Source organism: Mustelus asterias, chromosome 23 (assembly GCF_964213995.1).
Source record: "Mustelus asterias chromosome 23, sMusAst1.hap1.1, whole genome shotgun sequence".
NCBI lineage: Eukaryota > Metazoa > Chordata > Chondrichthyes > Carcharhiniformes > Triakidae > Mustelus > Mustelus asterias.
This window is the reverse complement of record NC_135823.1, coordinates 69,324,189-69,341,879: the sequence shown is the minus strand read 5'-3', so window position 1 is coordinate 69,341,879 and position 17,691 is coordinate 69,324,189. Positions and strand designations below refer to the sequence as shown.

The 17,691-nt window shown below is 48.5% G+C and overlaps 1 protein-coding gene across 1 annotated transcript in view; it reads right to left on the bottom strand.

Annotated features, from left to right (window-relative positions):
- Positions 1 to 17,691, bottom strand: part of mpv17l (MPV17 mitochondrial membrane protein like) — a 116,041-nt gene that overhangs the window by 59,319 nt on the left and 39,031 nt on the right. The window contains exon 2 of the mRNA XM_078239853.1: positions 15,181 to 15,304. Coding sequence (XP_078095979.1) covers positions 15,181 to 15,304 — 124 coding nt within the window. The remainder of the gene's footprint in view (positions 1 to 15,180; positions 15,305 to 17,691) is intronic.

Sequence of the window (17,691 nt, the reverse complement as noted above, 5' to 3'; positions counted from 1 at the left end):
GTGTCGTGAAGGCCGCCTTGGAGAACGCTTACCTGAAGATCCAAGGCTGAATGCCCATGACTGCTGAAGTGTTCCCCAACAGGAAGAGAACACTCTTGCCTGGTGATTGTCGAGCGGTGTTCATTCATCCGTTGTCGTAGCGTCTGCATGGTCTCCCCAATGTACCATGCCTCGGGACATCCTTTCCTGCAGCGTATCAGGTAGACAACGTTGGCCGAGTTGCAAGAGTATGTACCGTGTGCCTGGTAGATGGTGTTCTCACGTGAGATGATGGCATCCGTGTTGATGATCCGGCACATCTTGCAGAGGTTGCTGTGGCAGGGTTGTGTGGAGCCTTCAGGAGAACAGTGACCATGACACCACGGCACGGTAGCACAGTGGTTAGCACTGCTGCTTCACAGCTCCAGGGTCCCGCGTTCGATTCCAGGCTCGGGTCACTGTCTGTGTGGAGTTTGCACATTCTCCTCGTGTCTGCGTGGGTTTCCTCCGGGTGCCCCGGTTTCCTCCCACAGTCCAAAGATGTGCGGGTTAGGTTGATTGATCAGGTTAAAAATTGCCCCTTAGAGTCCTGGGATGTGTAGGTTAGAGGGATTAGTGGGTAAAATATGTGGGGGTAGGGCCTGGGTGGGATTGTGATTGGTGCAGACTCGATGGGCCGAATGGCCTCCTTCTGCACTGTAGGGTTTCTATAACTATAAGGTTTGTGGTGGGAGATATAGGAGGGATGTCCAAGGTATGTTCTTTACGCAGAGAGTGGTTGGAGTGTGGAATGGACTGCCTGCTGTGATAGTGGAGTCGGACACTTTAGGAACTTTCAAGCGGTTATTGGATAGGCACATGGAGCACACCTGAACGATAGGGAGTGGGATAGCTTGATCTTGGTTTCAGAAAAGGTTCGGCACAACATCGTGGGCCAAAGGGCCTGTACTGTGCTGTACTGTTCTATGTTCTATGTAACTGTCCTGGCTGGAGACAATACACACCTCTTTAACCTGTGCTTGGCCCTCTCTCCACTCACATTGTTTGTACATTTTAAGACTTGATTACCTGTAAAGACTCGCATTCCAACCATTATTTTGTAAATTGAGTTTGTGTCTTTATATGCCCTGTTTGTGAACAGAACTCCCACTCACCTGATGAAGGAGCCTGAGACTCCGAGAGCTTGTGCTGCCAAATAAACCTGTTGGACTTTAACCTGGTGTTGTGAGACTTCTTACTTAGCTTAGATGGGCATTTTGGTTGGCATGGACCAGTTTGGGCTAAAGGGCCTGTCTCTGTGCCGTAGATTCTATGAAGAGTAAGTGAGCTTTGCTATGCTTTGTCTGTATAGCACGCAAGAAACAATACTTTTCGCTGTATACTAATATATGTGGCAATAATAAATCAAAATCAAAGTTGTATTGTGAGTCCAACTGATAACCTTAAAGTGTTGGGGTATAGGGAGGGGTGGAGTTAGCAAAGAAAGCATGTTGTCATATGTACCGTTGGAACTGTTGTTGAGAAGTCTTTGGACTTGATATATTACTTAGAAATATTGAATTGCAAGGGGCATGTCAACCTATGGTCCTTTCTTTGGTTCTGACGTTACCAACCATGAGATCCTGGTACCTTGTGGGTAATTGTAACAAAGCCAGGCATTGAACCTTCGCGGGGAGGGCAATAGTTTTAGCAGCACGTATCCCAAGTAGCTGCGCTGTCCTCGAGGTGTGATCTGACTTGTGCTTGGTACGACATTTCCTTCACTGTAGTTGAACAGGGGATTGAAATTCTCTCTCATGAAGCCAAGCACCTTGGATGCCTGGGCTGCTACTTGTTGACTTTATATACTCCATTTTGGATGTGGATTCTTTTGTAACTGTAAAGATGGGGGAATCATGCACTGTGGAATTGGTCATTGATGGAAATTAATTACAACCGGTTTGCGTGCTGTTGCATTTCTCTATGTTGAATTTCATTCCCATATATTGGCGCGTTTTGATGAGTTTATCTGGGGGATAATCTTGGGGGATAATGTCCCCTGCTGCTTCAGTAATGGTTCTGTAGACCAGGCAGTCATCTGCAAAGAGTCTGATCTAGCCAGGGGTGGCATGGTGGCACAGTGGTTAGCACTGCTGCCTCACAGCGACACGGTGACACAGTGGTTAGCACTGCTGCCCCACAGCGACACGGTGACACAGTGGTTAGCACTGCTGTCTCACAGCGACACGGCGACACGGTGGTTAGCACTGCTGTCTCACAGTGCCAGGGACCCGGATTCAATTCCCGGCTTGGGTCACTGTCTGTGCGGAGTCTGCACATTCTCCCCGTGTCAGGTGAGTGATGAAGGGGCAGTGCTCTGAAAGCTCGTGATTCCAAATAAACCTGTTGGATTTTAACCTGGTGTTGTGAGACGACTTACTGTGTTCACCCCAGTCCAACGCCGACATCTCCACATCATGTCCAAAATCTGTTACATCTGTAACTTTTCTCAGTTCTGGTGAAAGGTCATCGACAGGAATCATTGGGCGGGATTCTTCGCCCCCCCCCCCCCCCCCCCCGCCCCCGCTAGAATTCCAGTGGCAGATGGGATGGGAGAATTCCCATAAAGTCTCTTTCTCTTTCCACGATTTGCCAGACTTGTTGAGGATTTCCAGCATTTTCTGTTTTTTAGTTAAAAAAGGTTACTTTCCTGTCCAAACAACAGGAACCAGATATAAAATTGAGAAGCTTCGCGTTGTGCTGAGGATTAAAATAAACTTGAAGACTGCAGGAGAAACGAGACAGCGTGCCGAAACCTTTTATCTTGCACTTCCCAGGACAGATGTGCAGCAACACCAACAGACAGATTTTCCCACCCCGCCTGCCAGAGGTATCGGAGCGGGTGAGGGGAGGACAATCATAGAGTCATAGAACCCCTGCAGTGCAGAAGGAGGCCATTCAGCCCATCAAGTCTGCACCGACCACAATCCCACCCAGGCACTATTCTCGTAACCCCACATATTTACCCTGCTAATCCCCCTGACACTGAGGGAGAATTTATCATGGTCAATCCACCTAACCCGCACATCTTTGGATTGTTTGAGGAAACCTGAGCACCCGGAGGGAACCCACGCAGACACGGGGAGAATGTGCAACTCCACACAGACAGTGACCCGAGCCGGGAATCGAACCCGGGTCCCTGGCGCTGTGAGGCAGCAATGCTGACCACTGTGCCACGGTGCCGCCCCAATGGGAAGGTCCGTTGACCTCGGGCGGGATTTTATAGTTTCAGGACAAGCGAGGGTGGAAAATCCCACCCAAAATCTGAAAGGAACAACAATTTGTACGGCATGAGAAGGGATTGCTGATTAGTTGACGAAAGGACTCTGATTGGTAGAGGTGTTGCCATGGTGAATGAATCAGGGAACCATCAAGCTTTTGTTTAAATTCAAATCAGGCAGGTCAACTCTGATTCATCAAGTCATTGCCACGGGGATACGACCTGGGAACGTGTTTAATTGAGAAAGGCACACACTCATTCTGATATTCATTTACAGAATGTGGGCATCAGATTTAAAGTTTATTTGTTAGTCACAAGTAGGCTTACATTAACACTGCAATGAAGTTACTGTGAAAATCCCCTAGTCACCACACTCTGGCCCCTGTTCGGGTACACTGAGGGAGAATTTAGCATGGCCAATGCACCTAACCAGCACGTCTTTCAGACTGTGGGAGGAAACCGGAGCCCCCGGAGGAAACCCACACAGACACGGGGAGAACGTGCAGACTCCACACAGCCAGTGGCCCGAGGCTGGAATCAAACATGGGTCCCTGGCGCTGTGAGGTAGAAGTGCTAACCACTGTGCCGCTGGCATGGTGGCACAGTGGCTGGACCAGCTTTTGCTGCCCATCCCTAATTTCCCTTGAACTGAGTAGTTGTTTAGCCACCCTGAGGCATTTAATAGTCAACCACATTGCTGTGGCTCTGGAGTCACACGTAGGCCAGACCAGGTAAGGACAGCAGATTTCTTTCCCTAAAGGGCATTAGTGAACCAGGTGGATTTTTACGACAATCATTCCATAGTCATCGTTAGACTTTTAATTAACGAGTTTTTAATTATTGAATTCAAATTCTAATTCACCTGCTAAGGGGTGTTGGGGGGGTGGGGGGTGGGCATGGAGCGGGGGGTGGAAGGTGCGGGGATTCAAATTCCACCATCTACTATGGTGGGATTCAAACCCGGGTCCCCAGAGCACCACCCTGGGTCTCTGGATTAATAGTCCAATGACAATACCACTACGCCACCACCTCCCCACAAAGGACAGGGCTCCGAGTGTAACTCTCCCTTTCTCCCAGAGCAGATATAAGCAGATAATTAAGAACGAATTGAAGTTTACAACTATATTGGCTGTTGATTAAATACTCAGTCAAAACTGAATGAATCCTTCGCTGCTTCGCAGCAGTGCACAGTTGGGCAGCAGTAACTAATGTATGCTACTAGTTAAAGCCATTAGTTAGGCTAATAATCGATTAACTAAGTTAGAAGCTGTGGCAAAGTAAAACGTGCATGTCATGAAAAAGTAGGCTTGATAATCTGATTGGTCTTTTCACAATCCGTATATTCTTATATTTTTCCAGGCCTGGTTTAAATCTCCACTCCCACTCCCGCCATTCCCTTCCCTGCTTTTCCATTGCTCAGTTGCAGTCAATAGTTTTACCCATCCATATCTGCATGCCTTGCCGTATTGGAACATTAAGCCAGTCCAAGTATTTGAACTTTGAAGTTTCTGTACTTCTAATCACCTGCTGTAAAATTCTCATTACCGTGTTTACTAAAGAGACCTATAAATCCAAGTATCGGTATTTACAGACTAGATAAAGCGATAAATGGCATAAAATAACTTGAATCATTCCTGTGAAGGGCAAGAACCTTTTGGCTGAAAGCTGGTATACTTTGTCTTAAGTTAACACGTTAGAGCTCTGCCCAGTCATTGACTTCAGGAAGCCTCGTGGATGGCATGCCCCTGTCTACATCTTAGGGGAGGTGATGGTCTAGTGGTATAATCATTACCCTATTAATCCAGAAACTCAGTTCATTTTCTGGAGACTCAGGTTTGAATCCCGCCATGGCAGTTGGTGGAATTTGAATTCAATAAAAAATATCTGGAATCAAGAATCTACCATTGCCAATTGTCAGAAAAACCCATCTGGTTCACTAATGTCCTTTAGGGAAGGAAATCTGCCGTCCTTACCTGGTCTGGCCTACATGTGACTCCAGAGCCACAGCAATGTGGTTGACTCTCAACTGCCCTCAGAACAAGGGTAACGAGGGATGGGCAATAAATGCTGACCAGCCAGCGACGCCCATGTCCCATGAATGAATAAAAAAAACACCAATGGGGACGAAGTAGAAAGGGTCGGGAACTTCACGTTTTTAGGTGTCCAAATCACCAACAACCTGTCCTGGTCCCCCCATGTAGACACGATCATTAAGAAAGCCCACCAATGTCTCTACTTTCTCAGAAGACTTAAAGAAATTTGGCATGTCAGCTACAACTCTCACCAACTTTTACAGATGCACCATAGAAAGCATTCTTTCTGGTTGTATCACAGCTTGGTATGGCTCCTGCTCTGTTCAAGACCGCAAGAAACTACAAAGGGTCGTGAATGTAGCCCAATCCATCACGCAAACCAGCCTCCCATCCATTGACTCTGTCTACACTTCCCGCTACCTCGGCAAAGCAGCCGGCATAATTAAGGACCCCACGCACCCCGGACATTCTCTCTTCCACCTTCTTCCATCGAGAAAAAGATACAAAAGTCTGAGATCACGTACCAACCGACTCAAGAACAGCTTCTTCCCTGCTGCCACCAGACTTTTGAATGGACCTACCTCGCATTAAGTTGATCTTTCGCTACACCCTAGCTATGATTGTAGCACGACATTCTGCACCCCCTCCTTTCCTTCTCTATGAACGGTATGCTTTGTCTGTATAGCGCGCAAGAAATAATACTTTTCACTGTATACTGATACATGCGACAATAATAAATCAAATCAGATCAAATCAGCTGCTGCTATACTCCACGCCGTACATTTTGGATGATTACTTTCATACTTTATTAACTCACCATCTGGTTCCTTCACTATTACAAGATTAATTATTTTCTTTCATAAATCAGCTACTCATGAGTACAAACATTTTCTACTTGTTAACCAACAGACTGCAGCTTTCCAGCTGCATGGAGAGATTAAATTAGGGCTGGATTTTCTACCCATCGACTGTGGATCTAATCTTGTCGTCTCCATAACCAGCTCCATATCTAGATTTCGCAGTTTGTTCCTATCAGTTTCTGTACCTAACGATTCAACTCAGGAAACATTATCTGTGTCGATAAAGCTCTGTGTTCGCTTAACCAACTCTTGTTCACACATACAGCAGTTAATTCTAGTGAATTTGACTAATTTAATCTTGGTTCCATTAAATGGTGGCCTTATTATTCATGTCCACACATTCACCCCAATATACAAATTAACCATTCTGCATTTCATATATTCATGCATTTTGATCATCTTCAAGATAATCAATTGCTATGGGCAGCCATAGAAACACTTTCACATAAGTCAATTTTTCTTTTAAATTATTCTTTCATGGTAAGTCCAGTATTTGTTGCCTATCCCTAGTTGCCCTTGAACTGGGTGTCTCGCTCGGTCATTTCAGAGGACAGTTAAGAGTCAACCACATTGCTGTGGCTCTGGAGTCACATAAAGAAAATGATGTGGAGTTGCCGGTGTTGGACTGGGGTGGGCACAGCAAGTAGTCTCAAAACACCAAGTGAGTCTCACCTGATGAAGGAACAGCACTCCGAAAGCTTGCGCTACCAAATAAACGTGTTGGACTTTAGCCTGGTGTTGTGAGACCACATGAAGGCCAGACCAGGTAAGGTTGGCAGATATCCTTCCCTAAAGGGCAATGGTGAACCAGATGGGTTTTTTATAACAATTGATGATAGTTGTTATGGTCACCATTACTGACACTAGCCATATTTTGTTAATTGAATTTCAATTCTACCAGCTGCCATGGTGGAATCTGAAGCCATGTCCCGAGGGTATTAATCTGGGTCTTTGAATTGCTAGACCAGTTATCACTGGTCTCCACCAAATTTCAACATGCAGACTTCCTTGGTAATATTCATTCAAGGTGCAACTAAAATAAGAACAACCAGAATAAATTGAGAGGTGGATACTCAACAACACCTTGGAGTCCTCGTGCATTAGTCATAGAATCTCTGCAGTGCAGAAGGAGACCATTCGGCCCATCAAGTCTGCAACGACCACAATCTCACCCAGGCCCTATTCCCCTAACCCCACATATTTGCCCCGCTAATCCCCTTGACACGAGGGTCAATTTAGTATGGCCAAGCAACTTAAGTCGCATATCTTTGGACTGTGGAAGGAAACCGGAGCACCCGGAGGAAACCCATGCAGACACGGGGAGAATGTGCAAACTCCACACAGACAGTGACCCAACCTGGGAATCGAACCCAGGTTCCTGGTGCTGTGAGGGAGCAGTGCTAACCGCTGTGCCACCGTGCCATCCCAATTGCTGAAAGTAAGCGTGTAGGTACAACAGGCAGTAAAGAAGGAAAATGGGATGTTGGCCTTCATAGCAAGAGGATTTGAGTATAGGGATAGGGATGTTTTGCTGCAATTGTATAGGGCGTTGGTGAGGCCACACCTGGAGTATTGTGTGCAGTTGTGGTGTCCTTATCTGAGGAAGGATGTCCTTGCTATAGAGGGAGTACAGCAAAGGTTTACCAGGCTGATTCCTGGGAGGGCAGGTCTGTCATATGAGGAGAGACTAAGTCAGTTAGGATTATATTCACTGGAGTTTAGATGAGTGAGAGGGGATCTCATAGAAAATTCTAACAGGGTTAGACAGGTTGGATTCAGAAAGAATGTTCCCGATGGTGGGGGAGTCCAGAACTAGGGGTCATAATTTGAGGATAAGGGGTGAACCTTTTAGAACTGAGGTGAGGAGAAATTTCTTCACCCAGAGGGTGGAGAATGTGTGGAATTTACGACCACAGAAAGTAGTTGAGGCCAAAACCTTGTGTAATTTCAAGAAGAAATTAGATGTCGCTCTTGGGGCTAAAGGGATCAAGGGATATGGGGGGAAGGGAGGATCAGGATATTGAATTCGATGATCAGCCATGAACAAAATGAATGGTGGAGCAGGCTCAAAGGGCCGAATGGCCTCCTCCTGCTTCTAGTTTTTACGTTTCTAAATTGGTGATGAAAGTCGGGCTGCTCCGAGCAAAAGGAAATATATGGCCATTTGGTGGTAAACATATTGTGCAGTAGTTGAAATCACGACGCAATGATTCACTGGTCTTCTCCCTACACACGCTCCGTTATTTAAGGTAATAAGCTGCTGAATCATGTGATGAATGAGGTCCAACTTCAATCCGTTCAGTGCTGGGTTACGGCATCCCTGCTGAATGATAAGATGCAATTGGTCTCGGCTCTCCTCACGGAAAGCAGATCAGCTTACTCTCAATCACGGGGAGTGTGTGCAGCTGCTGCATGAAGACGGGCAGAGGGCTGGCTGTGATGGCTCCAGGGTTGAATAGCCAGTCCACATTCACTGTCCAGACTTACAACAGTCACTTGGTTGAGATACTCAAACCAAGTGAGTGGTGAACTGGTGCGGTCACAATAATCTCTCCCTCAATGTCAACAAAACAAAGGAGATTGTCATCGACTTCAGGAAGCGTAAAGGAGAACATCCCCCTGTCTACATCAACGGGGATGAAGTAGAAAGGGTCGAGAGCTTCACGTTTTTAGGTGTCCAGATCACCAACAATCTGTCCTCGTCCCCCATGCTGACACAATAGTTAAGAAAGCTCACCAACGACTCTACTTTCTCAGAAGACTAAGGAAATTTGGCATGTCAGCTACAACTCTCACCAACTTTTACAGATACACCATAGAAAGCATTCTTTCTGGTTGTATCACAGCTTGGTATGGCTCCTGCTCTACCCAAGACCGCAAGGAACTACAAAGGATCGTGAATGTAGCCCAATCCATCACGCAAACCAGCCTCCCATCCATTGACTCTGTCTACACTTCCTGCTGCCTCGGAAAAGCAGCCAGCATAATTAAGGACCCCATGACCCCGGACATTCTTTCTTCCACATTCTTCCTTCGGGAAAAAGATACAAAAGTCTGAGGTCACGTACCAACTGATTCAAGAACAGCTTCTTCCCTGCTGCTGTCAGACTTTTGAACAGACTTACCTTGCATTAAGTTGATCTTTCTCTACACCCTAGCTATGACTGTAACACTACATTCTGCACTCTCTCCTTTCCTTCTCTATGAACAGTATGCTTTGTCTGTATAGTGCACAAGAAACAATACTTTTCTCTGTATGTTAATACATGTGACAATAATAAATCAGATCAAATCAAATCAAATCACTGCCATGGGGGTGTGTTTCTCCTTCTGTGTGAGGGGGTCACCCGAATGCATGGAGGGGAGGGAATTGGCCCAATGATTGTAGGAGTGGGGATGCCCCGATTCTTGGGGTTGGGGGGATTGCCCTGGTGCTTATGGGGCCCCCGTCCCGATGCTTGGGGTGGGGAGTTTATTTCAAATGCAGATTGGGGTCACCCCTTGAAGATTTCTGTGGTGCGGGTGTTGCCGGCTCCCGCCAGTGTTACACGTACTGAGTGTCAGAGAATCTGGAGAGAAAACCCGGCTGTACCGCTGGAGAGCTACACACCGGTTTTCTCACTGAAACTGACAAAAATATCGACAGTTTCTGAGCTGGATCTTGTGCTCATTGTCTAAAACAATTTACACGTTAAAGCCTCTGTGCTTTGGATTTTAAAAAGGTACAATTTAGTTTGAACCATAGATGAAGAAGTTTAATCAATCTTTTTCTTCACTGTCATTTTTTTAAAAAGTTTATTTATTAGTGTCACAAGTAGGCTTACATTAACACTGCAATGAAGTTACTGTGAAAATCCCTTAGTCGCCACACTCCGGCGCCTGTTCGGGTACACTGAGGGAGAATTTAGCATGGTCAATGCACCTAACCAGCACATCTTTCGGACTGTGGGAGGGAACTGGAGCACCCGGAGGAAACCCACACAGACACGGGGAGAATGTGCAGACTCCACACAGACAGTGACCCAAGCCGGGAATCGAACCCGGGTCCCTGGCGCTGTAAGGCAGCAGTGCTAACCACTGTGACCATGCCACCTCACTTGGCAAGAAAGCCAGCACAGATTTATTAAAGGCAAATCGTGTTTAGCTATCTTGACTGTTTTATGATGAGATTACGGATGAGAGTAATGCAGTAGATAAATGTCTGGTATTAAAGCATTAATGTGGAACTGGGCAGAGTACGACCCACAACCAGATGTAAAGGAACACATGAACTGAGTCTAATGGGCAGTCACTGAACAGAGACATGTGTAGAGCCAAGCAAGGAGACTACTCCTAGCTTAGACCTTACACTGTAAAGATGGATATGGTTACAAGTAGTCAGTAAACACTTTCTGTTCGACTATATGAGCCTTTTATTTGACCTTATGGAACTACACAGAGCATCTTAAAACAATCAGGTGCACATGGATTTTCAATAGGTGTTTGATAAGGTGCCAGTTTACAAGTTTATCAACAGGTTAAAAGCCTATGGAATAAAATGAACACTAACAGCATGGCAGAGTGACAGAGAGGAGAGTGCTGGTGAACTGGAGGAAGGTACACAGTGATAATCTTCAGGGACTAGGACCTCTGCCTTTCTTCATCGATATGAAGTATCAAGACTTTGGTGCGCGGGCCACAATCTCAAAATGTGCAGTTGGCACAAAACTTGTGATCATGGTGAACAGTGAGGAGGAGAGTGAGAGACTTCAGGAGGATATAGCTGGTGAATGGACAGAAGAAACAAAATTGCAGGGCTAAAGGGAAAGGATGGAGGTTTCTTAAATTTAAGGTTTATTTATTTGTGTCACAAGCAGGATTACATTAACACTGCAATGAAGTTACTGTGAAAATACCCTAGTCGCCAAACTCCAGCGTCTGTTTGGGTACACTGAGGGAGAATTCAGCATGGCCAATGCACCCAACCAGCACGTCTTTCAGACAGTGAGAGGAAACCGGAGCACCCGGGGGAAACCCACGCGGACACGGGGAGAATGTGCAAACTCCACACAGACAGTGACCCAAGCCAGGAATCGAACCGGGTCCCTGGCGCTGTGAGGCAGCAGTGCTAATCACTGTGCCACCCATAGTGTGGGATGAGCTGAATTGCTCTTGAAGAGAGCAGCACAGACATGATGGACCGAATAGCCTCCTTTAATGCTGTAACCATTCTCTGATGCGATAGGACTTTGGAGCTGAATTCTGTTTAATGTTAAACGTTTTGAATCAAAGTGGAGTTTTCTTTTTTTTAAAAAGCCACAGGCATCGAAGATGTGTATTAGAGTCAGGCAGTTTAATGAAATTCACAGCTCACAATCTGTGTTAAATTGATACAAGGACTCTTATCCAAAACAGTCCCATTCACTTTGAGAATAACAACAGATGAACGGAGGGAAAGTTAGCTTAGCAACCCTCTCCTGGCTAGAAACAGACAGGGAATGACAAATGGATGTAATCAGGTTCTAAAGGACACAATGCAAAGTTTAGCTCTCGATGCCAGGCTCAGAAGCTAAAATGCAGAAATTCAGTCTTTGCAGCGGTGGCACAGTGGTTAGCACTGCTGCCTCACAGCGCCAGGGACCCGGGCGGCACAGTGGCACAGTGGTTAGCACTGCTGCCTCACAGCGCCAGGGACCCGGGCGGCACAGTGGCACAGTGGTTAGCACTGCTGCCTCACAGCGCCAGGGACCCGGGCGGCACAGTGGTTAGCACTGCTGCCTCACAGCGCCAGGGACCCGGGCGGCACGGTGGCACAGTGGTTAGCACTGCTGCCTCACAGCGCCAGGGACCCGGGTTCAATTCTAGCCTCGGGTCACATTGCTGCCAGCTTCCAGGTGGGTGGGTTTGGTTCAAACCATCTCCAGGAGCAAGTAGGCACTGAGGATCATGTGAGGAGGTAAATCTATAGTAAGATGCAGACACATGAACACTGGGACTAGAGGCTGCTGAGGCTACTGACAAACACAATGCGGTGGGAATATCCGGAATAACTGCACCCAGAGAATGGAAATGAACCTAATGAACCGAATGGATACTGAGCATTTGTGGCTCAAATATCCATGTCCGAACAAACACAAATTGCAAAGTGATTCTGTGCAAAGCAGAAAACAAAGACAAAACACGGCGGCACGGTGGCACAGTGCCGGCACTGCTGCCTCACAGCGCCTGGGACCCAGGTTTGATTCCCGGCTCGGGTCACTGTCTGTGCGGAGTTTGCACGTTCTCCCCGTGACTGCGTGGGTCTCCTCTGGGTGCTCCGGTTTCCTCCCACAGTCCAAAGATGTGCAGGTTAGGATGGATTGGCCATGCTAAATTGCCCGTAGTTTCAGGGGGATTAGCAGGGTAAATACGTGGGGTTACGGGTGGGACTATTGTCGATGCAGGTTCAATGGGCCGAATGGCCTCTTTCTGCACTGTAGGGATTCTATGATTCAGTTAGATATTGTGCATAAAGAAAGTTAATCAAGCCAACCAGTTCACCAAAGGGACAGAGCACCTGGTTTATCATAGACTGAGTGAAGCAAAAGTGAAATGAGCTTTGATTGTCACTCAGTCGATTCCCTTGCTGCCTGCAGGATAAAGCAGCTTAATGTTCAGTTTCTGGCATCAGACGACAAAGCGCCTCCTGGTCTATCTGCAGACGGTTAGAGCAGCACGCATGAGCACATGTCGAGAAGCCGCAATGAAGCCACACAGCTGTGTTACTGTTATACCCTGCCTTGCGTTACATTACTGTATGAAATACTGTACAGTCGAGGCACACTTCTGAACACAAGGTGACAGAGTGATTGACCAGCCCAAGAGAATCCCTACGGCAAGGCCCAAAACTCATAAAAATATTTTTGTAAGAATTACAATTTTACAGATTCAGTTTGTTTACTCAAGATTAGCATCTGAACTGATTGCGCTGTTTACACTGACAAGGCAACATAAATCCTGCAATTGTGTAAATTCTGCCAATGAATAAAATATTCCTAATCATAGAATCCTGCAGTGCAAAAAGAGGCAATTCGGCCCATCGAGTCTGCACCAACAACAATCCCACCCAGACCCTATCCCCATATATTTGGTAAGGAGTCTAACAACACCAGGTTAAAGTCCAACAGGTTTATTTGGTAGCAAAATCCACTAGCTTTCGGAGCGCTGCTCCTTCGTCAGGTAAGTGGGAGTCCTGTTCACAAACAGGGCATATAAAGACACAAACTCAATTTACAAAATAATGGTTGGAATGCAAGTCTTTACAGGTAATCAAGTCTTAAAGGTAAAGACAATGTGAGTGGAGAGAGGGTTAAGCACGGGTTGCACATATATTTACCCTGCTAGTCCCCCTCACGCTAAGGGGCAATTTAGCACGGCCGATCCACCTCACCCGCACATCTTTGGAATGTGGGAGGAAACCGGAGCACCTGGAGGAAACCCACGCAGACACGGGGAGAACGTGCAAACTCCACACAGACAGTGACCCAAGCCAGGAATCGAACCCGGGTCCCTGGCGCTGTGAGGCAGCAGTGCTAACCACTGTGCCACCATGCTGCCCCACAGTGAAACAAAAACTCTGGAAATTATTGAGAGCGATGTTACTCTACAAATTCCTCTCCACATTAACAGAAGCGTTACTACACTATGTGATTACTATTCATGACACCTAAATAAATCGAGGCTTATGCGTACAATTAGACATCTGGACCATGTTAAAGTAGGCTGCAGCAGAGCTGTTTTAACTTTAGTTTGTTCTTTTTCTGTTTCAATCTTTTCTTTCAACCAGAATTACAAAATCTGAACATTCTCAAAGGCTGAACTCCAAGATAGCCAAATAAGAAGCTGATTTTGAATTATATGCAAACCTATTCATTATGGATGAGGTTAAAAAATACATCAGTGTTAAATCTAGCTGCTTCAGTCAGGATAAAGAATACCATGATTTGATGTGGCAGCATAAGACGTAGGAACAGGAGTAGACCATTCAGCCCATCGAAGCCATTTCGCCATTCAGTCAGATCAAGGCTGATCTCCTATTTTCTTGCACTATCCTTTGGTATTTTTAACATGTAGAAATCTATCGATCTCAGCCTTGAGCATACCCAATGACTGATCCTCCGGGGGAACAGAATTCCAATAATCCACCACCCTCTGAGTGAAGAAATTCCTCCTCACCTCGGTGCTATGTGGGCCTGCCCTCAATTCTGAGACATATGAGGCATTAATACATCAGTAAGCAAAATAACGATGTTCAAACAATACATCTAAAACACCTTTTGCTTAATTGTTGGAGCATTTTATTTTTTTAAGTAAATTTTGGAACATTTCTTCATATTCAACAGTTAATTTCCTTTCCTTAGTTCTATTCAGGGAAACACATGGACTCCATTCAATGCTGAGTATGTCAAACTGTACGCATTACCGTCATGATCTGAATCCGAATCAAGTCTGAAAGACATGCTGATTAGGTGCATTGACCCAAACAGGTGCCAGAATGTGGCGACTAGGGGATTTTCACATTAACTTCATTGCAGTGTTAATGTAAGCCTTACTTGTGACACCAATAAATAAACTTTAAAATCTCATGTTCCATCATTTCACAGTAACTCTTTGAATCATAGAATTCCTACAGTGCTGAAGGAGGCCATTTGGCCCATCAAGTCTGCACCGACCATAATCCCACCCAGGCCCAATCCCCATACATTTACCCTAGCTAGTCCCCCTGACACTAAGGGGCAATTTAGCATGGCCAGTACACCTAACCCGCACATCTTTGGACCATGAGAGGAAACCGCAGGAGACCCACGCAGACACGGGGAGAATGTGCAAACTCCACACAGACAGTGACCCAAGCCGGGAATCGAACCTGGGTCCCTGGTGCCGTAAGGCAGCAGTGCTAACCCACTGTGCCATCCCAATATCAATATTAATCCATCTAAACTTTTAAAATGTTGCACTCAGAATGTTGTGGACAAATAATACAGCCACGATTCACTCGGTTTCACAGTGAATGAAACGTGCAAATACCTACATAAAGCGGAGTTCCGATTCCCTCCTGACCAACACCTCTCGGAGCCGCTGCACTCGCGTCATTTCTAATTCAATTTCCTCTGGCGTCATCGTTAAGTCAGCCATTGAGATGATGTCAAGCTGATCTGTAAGAGAGGACACAGAGTGAGGGCGCGCAGAGCGAGGGCGCGCAGAGCGAGGGCGCGCAGAGCGAGGGCGCGCAGAGCGAGGGCGCGCAGAGCGAGGGCGCGCAGAGCGAGGGCGCGCAGAGCGAGGGCGCGCAGAGCGAGGGCGCGCAGAGCGAGGGCGCACAGAGCGAGGACGCACAGAGCGAGGACGCACAGAGCGAGGACGCACAGAGCGAGGACGCACAGAGCGAGGGCACAGAGCGAGGGCACAGAGCGAGGGCACAGAGCGAGGGCACAGAGCGAGGGCACAGAGCGAGGGCACAGAGCGAGGGCACAGAGCGAGGGCACAGAGCGAGGGCACAGAGCGAGGGCACAGAGCGAGGGCACAGAGCGAGGGCACAGAGCGAGGGCACAGAGCGAGGACACAGAGCGAGGACACAGAGCGAGGACACAGAGCGAGGACACAGAGCGAGGACACAGAGCGAGGACACAGAGCGAGGACACAGAGCGAGGACACAGAGCGAGGACACAGAGCGAGGACACAGAGCGAGGACACAGAGCGAGGACACAGAGCGAGGACACAGAGCGAGGACACAGAGCGAGGACACAGAGCGAGGACACAGAGCGAGGACACAGAGCGAGGACACAGAGCGAGGACACAGAGCGAGGACACAGAGAGGGGAGAGAGTGAGGACACAGAGTGAGGACACAGAGTGAGGACACAGAGCGAGGACACAGAGAGGGGAGAGAGTGAGGACACAGAGTGAGGACACAGAGTGAGGGCACAGAGTGAGGACAGAGTGAGGGCACAGAGCGAGGGCACAGAGCGAGGGCACAGAGCGAGGGCACAGAGCGAGGGCACAGAGCGAGGGCACAGAGCGAGGACACAGAGCGAGGACACAGAGCGAGGACACAGAGCGAGGACACAGAGCGAGGACACAGAGCGAGGACACAGAGCGAGGACACAGAGCGAGGACACAGAGCGAGGACACAGAGCGAGGACACAGAGCGAGGACACAGAGCGAGGACACAGAGCGAGGACACAGAGCGAGGACACAGAGCGAGGACACAGAGCGAGGACACAGAGCGAGGACACAGAGCGAGGACACAGAGCGAGGACACAGAGCGAGGACACAGAGCGAGGACACAGAGCGAGGACACAGAGCGAGGACACAGAGCGAGGACACAGAGCGAGGACACAGAGCGAGGACACAGAGCGAGGACACAGAGCGAGGACACAGAGCGAGGACACAGAGCGAGGACACAGAGCGAGGACACAGAGCGAGGACACAGAGCGAGGACACAGAGCGAGGACACAGAGCGAGGACACAGAGCGAGGACACAGAGCGAGGACACAGAGCGAGGACACAGAGCGAGGACACAGAGCGAGGACTCAGAGCGAGGACTCAGAGCGAGGACTCAGAGCGAGGACTCAGAGCGAGGACACAGAGCGAGGACACAGAGCGAGGACACAGAGCGAGGACACAGAGCGAGGACACAGAGCGAGGACACAGAGCGAGGACACAGAGCGAGGACACAGAGCGAGGACACAGAGCGAGGACACAGAGCGAGGACACAGAGCGAGGACACAGAGCGAGGACACAGAGCGAGGACACAGAGCGAGGACACAGAGCGAGGACACAGAGCGAGGACACAGAGCGAGGACACAGAGCGAGGACACAGAGCGAGGACACAGAGCGAGGACACAGAGCGAGGACACAGAGCGAGGACACAGAGCGAGGACACAGAGCGAGGACACAGAGCGAGGACACAGAGCGAGGACACAGAGCGAGGACACAGAGCGAGGACACAGAGCGAGGACACAGAGCGAGGACACAGAGCGAGGACACAGAGCGAGGACACAGAGCGAGGACACAGAGCGAGGACACAGAGCGAGGACACAGAGCGAGGACACAGAGCGAGGACACAGAGCGAGGACACAGAGCGAGGACACAGAGCGAGGACACAGAGCGAGGACACAGAGCGAGGACACAGAGCGAGGACACAGAGCGAGGACACAGAGCGAGGACACAGAGCGAGGACACAGAGCGAGGACACAGAGCGAGGACACAGAGCGAGGACACAGAGCGAGGACACAGAGCGAGGACACAGAGCGAGGACACAGAGCGAGGACACAGAGCGAGGACACAGAGCGAGGACACAGAGCGAGGACACAGAGCGAGGACACAGAGCGAGGACACAGAGCGAGGACACAGAGCGAGGACACAGAGCGAGGACACAGAGCGAGGACACAGAGCGAGGACACAGAGCGAGGACACAGAGCGAGGACACAGAGCGAGGACACAGAGCGAGGACACAGAGCGAGGACACAGAGCGAGGACACAGAGCGAGGACACAGAGCGAGGACACAGAGCGAGGACACAGAGCGAGGACACAGAGCGAGG